The following is an 11,315-nucleotide window of genomic DNA, read 5'->3' on the forward strand; positions in this document are numbered from 1 at the left end:
TGGTTGGAAATGATTGGAGCATATCTCCAGCTTTCAACATTGTTATCTGATTGCTCACAGTCTTCATAGCAACTATCATTAAACCACACCATTTTGATTACCAAGTCTGGAGTTAGTTCACGCTCCGTTATTCGATCTCCATATTGGTTTTTGTTTTCTCTTCCGCCATGCTCTTCCCTTCTTCTATTCTCATCCCGACGTCCTCTTCAACCATCATTTTCTGCCATGCAAATTTCTTTTTAGGATCATTTCTTCTGTATTGCTTCCCTGGTAACAAGTGATTTAACTCCCCTGCCTTAATCTTTGCAATGATTTCCCTTATCAAAGACTTGCAATTATCTGTGTCATGACCCCATGCCTAATGAAAGTCACACCATAGTTCACTTATTGGGTCATCTCTTTCCTCCATAGGTGCTGAAGGATTGAAAGTAGACTGAATAGGTTCAGTGAAAAGAATCTCCTTAGGAGTTTTGGTTAACGCCATTATCAACGGATGTCTCTCTAAGGGCCTCCTGTTATGGTGAAAATCATTGGGATGATTGTTACCTCTCCATCCGCCATGGGAATTGTCATTTCTCCTTTGGTTTCGATCAAAGTACCGTCCTCCGTTGTGCGGTTTGGTATTGTTGTTACTATCAAACTTGCTTGGTCCTTGCTCGCCGGATCAGACATGCTTTTGTGCAACTTCCAATGCCCGGTGCAGAGTTTTTGGTAGGTCATACCTTAATGTAAGAACAAGTGCACTAAATCTTCGCTGATCCAAACAGAAAATAAAACCAGATACTAGTTGCGACTCTGGACAGTCAGGTATTTTTTGCACTTCAAGCGTGTATCTCTTCATGAAATTACTCAAGGATTCATTATGATGCATCGTTATTTCATGTGCATCAAGATGTGTCAAAGTGCAGCTACGAAGATTTTGATACTGCATAACAAACTTTTTTTTTTTGGGTAAAGGGTTACCCCGGCGAAGCTTTTATTAAAATAATAAAAGAATATAAGTACAAAAAAGAGCTGGAGCTATAAGAGAGTCCTATAGCTACAATAAAACAACCAAGCAACTAAAGCAAAATAACGCTAAAGTTAAAAAACAACCAAACATACTAGTTTAACTTCCAAGCTATCTTCAGCAACTTTGTTTGACTTGATTCTTTGAATCGAACCGAAAGAAGCTTCAAACGGACAGTAGCATAAATATCTTCAAACAGCCTATCTACCGTACGCTTTCGACCTTTGAACAACCTACTATTACGCTCTTGCCAAATAAAATAAACTGATCCGGCAAACATAAGTTTTGCAACTATAAAATTCGAATTATTTATGGGACCCGAAGCTAGAAAATTTGAAATCTGCAGCCAGTCGTTACCTTGGACATCAATATTGATCAGTTGCTTTGCCTTCTTCCATACATCGTGAGAGTAAGCACACGCAAAAAATAAGTGAGATTGTGAGTCAGCACACAAATTGCACAATGGACATAAAAGAGTTTGGTTAGAAATCTCCCACTCTTTTATTCTATCTTGAGTCTTTAACTTTTCTCTCATTAAGAGCTACATTATAAATGCATGACGAGGAATACATTGCGAAAACCACACAACCCGAAACCAACTAATTTTAGGAGCTCTTGGTCGAATGTCTTCATACGCTATTGCCACTGAAAAATCTTTAAATGAACCATCTAAACATTTCCATTTGATTGTGTCAATCTTTTGTTGCTCCACAACAGGCATATCAATTTGATCTAAAAATGGGTATTTGTGAAACCAATTAATGGGCCACTTCCATTGTTCATTCTCAATCAATTCACTTACAGTAGTTGAAACAACCCAACCCGTACTCCGTACGATAAATTTTTTTTTTATATAATACACATTTACGCGCCAATTAAATATGTAACCCATTCCACACGATTCGTCAAAACATACTACGAGTTTAATGTTTACAAAATGGCACAAAGGCCATTAACGAATGTGATACAAGTTTGACCATAAACAAATGATAGTTTATAATCCAAATGACACTCGAGCATGGTTTGGGGCTAAACTAACCAAAACATTCGGTCACTTCAAAAGCCAACACCAAGCGGGAGACCACTAGTCCAAACGTATGCCCTTACCCTTGTCCAAGCCGGAACCTATAAAAAATGGCAAACAACGAGAGGGTAAGCAATGCTTAGTGAATGCAATAGTTATACATACATATATATAACCCATCTATTTGCAATCACAAATTCCAAATATCTCGTACGAACATGTAACTCACATAGCAAGTCAATCATACCAGAAATACCAACAAGTCGTACATTGACACAAAATCTCATTAGCATCTACTCAACACCATATATATATATAATGCTAAACTAATCACAACACAATATGGTTTACCATAACGCTATGGTGCTACCGGCACGTGGTTCACACCATACGCATTTGAGTCTCACTCTTTTATAGTGCTACCGGCACATGGTTCACACTTTGACGCTACCGGCACGTGGTTCACGCCTCATTTTATAGTGCTACGGGCACGTGGTTCACACTCGATGCTACCGGCATGTGGTTCACATCCTATATCCATCCCATACATGTTATGGCACTATCGGCACATGGTTCATACCATAACATTCACAAATAAACACGCCATATACATGAACGTATAATTATTCCACTCACCTTGTCACAAGGATGATTTAGCACTTTCGAGCTTCAATACAATGTACCTAAATCATTAAGTGCACATTCAATTTCACCACTAGTGGGATTAACCACAATATACCCACTTGAGCATTTAATGACCCAATTTGCATTAAATGACTCAACTACACACAACCGCCCATAAATGGCCAAGACTCGACTTTAATCACTAAGACTAGTGAATTAAAGTCTATTAACTTCAATTAACGCAAAACTTAGGGTAATCCATACCCATTTCATCTAATTAGGTCAACTAGTACATTTTGACCCATTTTATTTTACTTAAACTCACAACCAAGTCAAACCTACCCATTAACACTTCTTTCATAAATTTTAAAGTGCATTAGTGACCAACAACACCCATTGACACTTAAAATTCTCATTTTGGAAGACCAAACCCTAGATTACATCTATTTAGGGTTTCCTTTCATCACATAACCCAAGTCCACCCATTTCAACCCCAAATGGGTCATACAAGTCTCTAGTAACCTAAAACCCTAGCCATAAACCAATTAAAGCCCAAAACATAAGGTTAAGACTTACCAAGACCACCAAAATGTAGCTAGAGACACAAGGAACAACTTTACAACTCGGGTTCGGGCAAGATTCAACCTTCCTCTTCACTAAAACAAGCTTTCTCACTCTTAAAGTATCACTCTCTCTCTAACTTTGTTTTTATTTAAATGGAAATGAATTAAATGAGAAAGAGGTAAGGTTGGATCAGCATTTACTCCCCCAAAACTGGCCCTATGTGAAAAGACATCAATACCCTCAAAAGATTCCATTTAAAATGGACAAAAAAGTAAAACAGCGACCTCAGTCGCGTTTCGCGACACCTTGTCGCGTTTCGCGACACTCAAACGCGATAAACAAGTTTCAAACGCGATAACCTTGACAGAACGGGGGTTCTGGAGCTGTCGCGTTCCAGCCCACTCTGTCGCATTTCGCAACGCACCAGGACGCGATGAAACCTACTCAAACGCGACAGATGACCTGGTCAAACCATTTTTCCAATATTTTCACACCTTAAACTAAAATAAACGATCATAGATGCAATAACAAACGTACACGAGGTTGATTACGCACCTTAAGTCCTTTTCGAGGAAAATGGGATGTTACAACTCTCCCCCACTTGAATCGGAGGGCGTCCTAGCGATCCAAGCCGCATGACAAGAAGGAAGATAAACCAACACAAACTCTTCGGGCTCCCAAGTAAACTCGGAACCCTTACTTCGACGCCATTAAACTTTAAAAGTCCTAACCTCTTTATGTCTCAACCTTTTGACCTTCTCATCAAGTATGGCAATCGGTTCCTCGATATACTCTAACCTATTATTTAGCTCAATCTCGTCTAATGGCACCCAAGATGAATCATCCGCAAGACACTTCCGGAGATGGGAAACATGAAATGTATTATGGATCCCCGCAAGCTCTTCGGGTAATTCCAAATGATACGCAACTTCACCAACACGAGCTAAAACTTTAAATGGTCCAATAAACCGAGGAGCTAACTTTCCCCATTTTAGAAATCGAATAATACCTTTCCATGGCGAAACCTTAAGCATCACCATGTCACATTCTTGAAATTCGATCGTTCGTCTAAGTTTGTTGGCATACGACTTTTGCCTATCTTGAGCCTTCTTCAAATGCTCTCGAATCACATCAATCTTGCTATTCGTCTCTAACACCAAATCGGTACTCCCGATTTCCTTTTGTCCCACTTCACCCCAACAAATCGGGGTTCGACATCTACGCCCATAAAGCATCTCATAAGGTGGCATCCCGATACTAGTATGATAACTATTATTGTACGAAAATTCCACCAAAGGCAAATGCTCGTCCCAACTACCACCAAAATCGATAATACAAGCCCGTAACATATCCTCCAAAGTTTGATTCGCACGTTCGGTTTGACCGTCCGTTTGAGGATGATACGCCGTGCTCAACTTCAATTGCGTACCCATATCTTCATGAAACCTTTCCCAAAACCGAGATGTAAAATGAGTATCTCGATCCGAAATAATAGATATAGGAACACCATGTCGAGAGATGACTTCCTTGATAAACAACTTAGCCAAGGTCTCCGACGATATCGCTTCCTTAATGGGAAGAAACAAAGCACCCTTTGTCAGTCGATCAACTATAACCCAAATCGAATCAAACTGGGTTCTCGCCGTTTTAGGTAACTTTGTAATGAAATCCATGGTAATGTGCTCCCATTTCCATTTCGGGATTTCTAACGGTTGTAACTTACCATACGGCTTTTGGTGTTCAGCCTTAACTTGCAAACACGTGACGCATTGCTCAACATACTTCACAACATCACGTTTCATGCCCGGCCACCAATAATCTTTCCTTAAATGATGATACATTTTCGTCGCACCCGGGTGAATGGAATACTTTGACTTATGTGCTTCATCAAGTAGCACTTTTCGATAATCACCCATCTTAGGCACCCACACTCTTCCTTGAAAAGACAACAAACCACGTGAACCCATTGTAATGAATTCCGATTGTCGCACAATTCGCTCCGCATGCTTGTTGTGAACGTAAGCCTCTATTTGAATCACACCAAGTTTTTCAAGAAAATCGTTAGTAATAATCATACGTAGCAATCCCAATCGTAACGCCGGTTGATGACTCTTTCGACTTAACGCATCCGCGACCACATTCGCCTTGCCCGGATGATAAAGTATTTCACAATCATAGTCTTTTACCACGTCCATCCACCTACGTTGATGATAATTCAAATCTCGTTGATTAAAGAGGTGTTTCAAACTCTTATGATCCGAATAAATCGTACACTTGACACCATACAAGTAATGGCGCCAAATTTACAACGCATGCACAACCGCCACCAACTCAAGATCATGAGTCGGATATCTCGTCTCGTGTTCTTTTAATTGTCGAGAGGCATAAGCTATGACTTTACCTCCTTGCATTAGAACACACCCGAGTCCATTTAACGAAGCATCACAATAAACAGTCATGTCTTCCACCCCTTCCGGCAAAACTAACACCGGAGCTTGACACAACTTCTCCTTTAACACTTGAAAAGCAATTTCTTGCTCGTTCTCCCAAACAAACCTCACGTTCTTCCTCGTCAATTTTGTCAATGAAGAAGCGATCTTAGAAAAGTCTTGGATAAACCGACGATAATAACCAGCCAATCCGAGAAAACTTCGGACCTCCGTAGGCGTAGTCGGTTGTCTCCAACTCTTCACCGTGTCTATCTTCCCCGGATCCACTTGAATACCATCTTTGTTCACAATGTGGCCAAGGAATTGAACCTCCCTTAGCCAAAATTCACATTTGGAGAACTTAGCATACAACTTCTCCTTTCGTAACGTCTTCAATACTTCACGCAAATGACGTTCATGCTCGTTCATACTTTTCGAGTAGACAAGTATGTCGTCGATGAACACAATTACCAACTTGTCCAACATAGGTTGGCACACTCGGTTCATAAGATCCATGAATGCCGCCGGTGCATTCGTAAGACCAAAAGGCATAACTACGAACTCAAAATGCCCATAACGCGTTCGAAAACCCGTTTTCTCAATATCTTCCTCACGGACCCGTATTTGGTGATAGCCGGACCGTAGGTCGATCTTAGAGAAATACGTCGCACCTTGGAGTTGGTCGAAAAAATTGTCAATCCGAGGTAATGGATAACGATTCTTGATCGTCACTTTATTCAACTCCCGGTAATCGATGCACATCCGTATACTACCATCCTTCTTTTTCACGAATAAAACCGGAGCGCCCCATGGCGAAGCACTCGGTCGAATAAAACCCTTCTCAAGCAACTCTTGGGTTTGATTTAACAACTCTTGCATTTCCGTTGGTGCTAAACGATAAGGAGTTTTAGCAATGGGAGTAGCTCCCGGAACCAACTCAATGCGAAATTCAACTTGTCTTTCCGCCGGAATACCCGGTAACTCGTCCGGAAAAACGTCTTCGAATTCACTAACCACCGGAATTTCACGAATAGGTGGTGACTTGTCACGAGTATCGACAACATGGGCAAGAAAAGCCATGCCACCACTAACAAGAAAACGACGTGCCCGTGCAAAAGTGCATATCGGCACAAGTCTTCTTAGTTTATCACCATGAATAATTAACTCTCCCCCACTTGGGGTCTTCACACGTATAAACTTTTCATGGCACGCAATATCGGCTCTATTTCGATCGAGCCAATCCATACCAACAATGATATCAAAATCGCCCAAAGTCATAGGGATAAGATCAATTTTAAAGTTTTCGGCACCAAAAACGACATCACAATTCTTACACACATCAATCACTAGCACCATCTTGCCATCTGCTATTTTGACCTCTATCGGACGACTTAACTTAGCTAACGGTCTATCAAGTTTAGGCACAAATTTTGGAGATACAAATGACAAATTTGCACCGCTATCAAATAAAATCCTTGCCGGATTAGAGTTAACCATAAAAGTACCTGAGACAACATCGTGGGATTGCTTGGCTTCGTCGTTCGTCATCAAATAGTTTCACCCTCGAGCCGTACCCACCGCCTTCTCTAGCCTTTTAACATTATTGTTGTTCAAATCGGGACACTCTAACTTTCGGTGTCCTTCCTTACAACAATTATAGCAAGTGAATTTGTTCGGGCCATTGGTACAATCACGGGCCATTGGTACAATCACGGGCCATGTGTCCCCTTTGTTTACAATTAAAAAACGTAGGCCCGAAACCCCCAGAAGCACCCTTCTTTACACTATTTACGCTTTCGGAGCCTTTCTTATTCTTTTTATTTGAAAAGTTCGATTGACTCGAACCTTCAAACTTTCTCTTTGAAAAAGTGAAATCACTCTTCCTCGGAACCTCCGGTTCAAAACCCCGAGCCAACTCGAATAGCTCTTGAAAAGTCTTAGCCATTCCCCGACTAATCTTACCCTTTAACTCATCGTTCAAGGTACTGTAGAAATCTTTCATTAGCTTGTGATCGTCACCAACGTATTCCGGGAAAAAACGAGTCTTTGCCAAAAAGGTAGACTTGAGAGTAACCAAGTCCATCGAACCTTGTTGCAAATGATGCAACTCGTCCTGGATTCTATCAAGGTCGGAAGAAGTTCGGTATTCTTGGAAGAATTCCTTCTTAAACTCCTCCCATGTCAAGCTCATGCATTGCTCTTCACCATATAAATTGATTTTATCATCCCACCACAACTTGCCTTCTTCACGTAACATGCTAGACCCATATCTCGTCTTCTTCTCGGGAGGACATTCCGCGGTACGGAAAGCTCCCTCGATATCGGAAATCCAACAAGTGCTTTTCAATGGATCCCTCACCCCATTAAACATCGGAGGTTGAGTATCCTTGAAATTCTTGTAGTGGAAGTCCCGCCTTCCACCCCACCATTACCTTCACCCCCTTCGCCTCGAGGATAAATGTTTCTAGCCTCTAAAGCCTCCTCTATTGCGGCTTTCATTCGATCGTTGATCATTTCGGTCACTTGTCCATCGACCGACTCTTGGAAGACCTTCCGGACATCGTCAAGAAAATCCTTCTTTAACTTTTTAAAGATGGCCTCAACCTTGGCCGTGAGTTCAACATCCTCACTCGTACCACCGTTACCATTATCGTGTCCGTTTCTCGTCTTCATTCTATAAAACGAAAAGGATTAAACAAAGAACGAAAAGACTTAACATGTAAGTATATACATGTACACCACACTACTCCATCTCGCTCGACAATCATCGTACATTACTTGTTTGACACAATTTGCACCCGTAACAACGGTAGCTAATCGTTGTTACGCGAGCATGTCGAATTAACTCGCTAGTACAACGTCCGTCTTGCTTGATGATTGCTAAACACAACACAAAACAATTAGCACAAGGTTAGCTCACATAAACCAAAGCACTAACAATTCCCGATTAGACCCAAAGTCCTACAAGTCCCGCATAAAGCGCTCACACAATAAAGTCCAAGTCTAGGCACCTATCTCAAGTCGCCTAAATTCCTTAGACCATGCTCTGATACCACTTGAAACAACCCAACCCGTACTCCGTACTATAATTTTTTTTATATAATACACATTTACGCGCCAATTAAATATGTAACCCATTCCACACGATTCGTCAAAACATACTACGAGTTTAATGTTTACAAAAAGGCACAAAGGCCATTAACGAATGTGATACAAGTTTGACCAACAACAAATGATAGTTTATAATCCAAACGACACTCGAGCATGGTTTGGGGCTAAACTACCCAAAACGTTCGGTCACTTCAAAAGCCAACACCAAAAACACCCCCGATAACATAAGCGGGAGACCACTAGTCCAAACGTATGCCCTTACCCTTGTCCAAGCCGGAACCTATAAAAATGGCAAACAACGAGAGGGTAAGCAATGCTTAGTGAATGCAATAGTTATACATACATATATATAACCCATCTATTTGCAATCACAAATTCCAAATATCTCGTACGAACATGTAACTCACATAGCAAGTCAATCATACCCGAAATACCAACAAGTCTTACATTGACACAAAATCTCATTAGCATATACTCAACACCATATATATATAATGCTAAACTAATCACAACACAATATGGTTTACCATAACGCTATGGTGCTATCGGCACGTGGTTCACACCATACGCATTTGAGTCTCACTCTTTTATAGTGCTACCGGCACATGGTTCACACTTTGACGCTACCGGCACATGGTTCACGTCTCATTTTATAGTGCTACCGACACGTGGTTCACACTCGATGCTACCGGCACGTGGTTCACATCCTATATCCGTCCCATACATGTTATGGCACTACCGGCACATGGTTCATACCATAACATTCACAAATAAACACGCCATATACATGAACGTATAATTATTCCACTCACCTTGTCACAAGGATGATTTAGCACTTCCGAGCTTCAACGCAATGTACCTAAATCATTAAGTGCACATTCAATTTCACCACTAGTGGGATTAACCACAATACACCCACTTGAGCATTTAATGACCCAATTTGCATTAAATGACTCAACTACACACAACCGCCCATAAATGGCCAAGACTCGACTTTAATCACTAAGACTAGTGAATTAAAGTCTATTAACTTCAATTAACGCAAAACTTAGGGTAATCCATACCCATTTCATCTAATTAGGTCAACTAGTACATTTTGACCCATTTTATTTTACTTAAACTCACAATCAAGTCAAACCTACCCATTAACACTTCTTTCATAAATTTTAAAGTGCATTAGTGACCAACAACACCCATTGACACTTAAAATTCTCATTTTGCAAGACCAAACCCTAGATTACATCTATTTAGGGTTTCCTTTCATCACATAACCCAAGTCCACCCATTTCAACCCCAAATGGGTCATACAAGTCTCTAGTAACCCAAAACCCTAGCCATAAACCAATTAAAACCCAAAACATAAGGTTAAGACTTACCAAGACCACCAAAATGTAGCTAGAGACACAAGGAACAACTTTACAACTCAGGTTCGGGCAAGATTCAACCTTCCTCTTCACTAAAACAAGCTTTCTCACTCTTAAAGTATCACTCTCTCTCTAACTTTGTTTTTATTTAATTGGAAATGAATTAAATGAGAAAGAGATAAGGTTGGATCAGCATTTACTCCCCCAAAACTGGCCCTATGTGAAAAGACATCAATACCCTCAAAAGATTCCATTTAAAATTGACAAAAAAGTAAAACAGCGACCTCAGTCGCGTTTCGCGACACCTTGTCGCATTTCGCGACACTCAAACGCGATAAACAAGTTTCAAACGCGATAACCTTGACAGAACGGGGGTTCTGGAGCTGTCGCGTTCCAGCCCACTCTGTCGCGTTTCGCGACGCACCAGGACGCGATGAAACCTACTCAAACGCGAGAGATGACATGGTCAAACCATTTTTCCAATATTTTCACACCTGAAACTAAAATAAACGATCATAGATGCAATAACAAACGTACACGAGGTTGATTACGCACCTTAAGTCCTTTTCGAGGAAAACGACATGTTACAGTAGTATAAGCATGGAATCCAGCTGCATGTATATCACGCCAAGAAATTAAATCAATTAGGGGACCCTGGTTATTCTAAACATCAAACCATGCCAAGGTGTTATCGCCACTTTTAACTTGATGGAAAAAGAATTTATGAATTACATTACGCATAAGTAAAACTTTCCTCCAACTCCAACTCGAATCCGGTTTGATTGGCGCATCCCAAAATGATTTGCTATGTAAACGATAGACATGTATCCACTTTACCCATAACGACTCTTTATTGTTTAAAATTCGCCACACATGGGTTGCCATAAGAGCCACGTTCCAATATTTCATCCTTTTAATACCTAAGCCTCCTTTATCCTTAGGAATACATAAATCATCCCATTTCACTTTAGCTTTACCTTTCTTCATCTCGCCTTAACACCATAAAAAACCTTGCAAGAGTTTTTCAATCTCTTTAATGATGGCATCTGGCAAGATAAAAACCGATGACTAATATACTTGCATTGAAGTGAGCACAGATACAATAAGCTGAACTCTTCCTGCAAATGATAAAAAATTGTTTTTCCAGTCTTCAACTTTTTTCTGAACTCTATCCACCAAGATTTTGCAGT

General features: G+C 40.6%; 1 protein-coding gene across 1 annotated transcript; it reads right to left on the reverse strand.

The window, feature by feature from the left end:
- Positions 1-1,103: 1,103 nt before the first annotated feature.
- LOC139900835 (uncharacterized) lies at positions 1,104-11,112 on the reverse strand. Its single transcript, XM_071883588.1, has 2 exons — positions 10,963-11,112; positions 1,104-1,550 (listed from the first exon to the last, which is right to left on the reverse strand). The coding sequence occupies exons 1-2, from the start codon at positions 11,110-11,112 to the stop codon at positions 1,104-1,106; spliced, it is 597 nt and encodes a 198-aa protein (XP_071739689.1).
- Positions 11,113-11,315: the final 203 nt, after the last annotated feature.

Source organism: Rutidosis leptorrhynchoides, chromosome 3 (genome assembly GCF_046630445.1).
Source record: "Rutidosis leptorrhynchoides isolate AG116_Rl617_1_P2 chromosome 3, CSIRO_AGI_Rlap_v1, whole genome shotgun sequence".
Lineage (NCBI taxonomy): Eukaryota > Viridiplantae > Streptophyta > Magnoliopsida > Asterales > Asteraceae > Rutidosis > Rutidosis leptorrhynchoides.

Coding starts and splice junctions, on each gene's coding strand:
- LOC139900835 (XM_071883588.1), bottom strand. CDS start 11,112: ATGAAGAAAGGTAAAGCTAAAGTGAAATGGGATGATTTATGTATTCCT. Junction 1,551..10,962: donor ACAATAAAGAGTCGTTATGG/GTAAAGTGGATA, acceptor TTTATAATGTAG/CTCTTAATGAGAGAAAAGTT.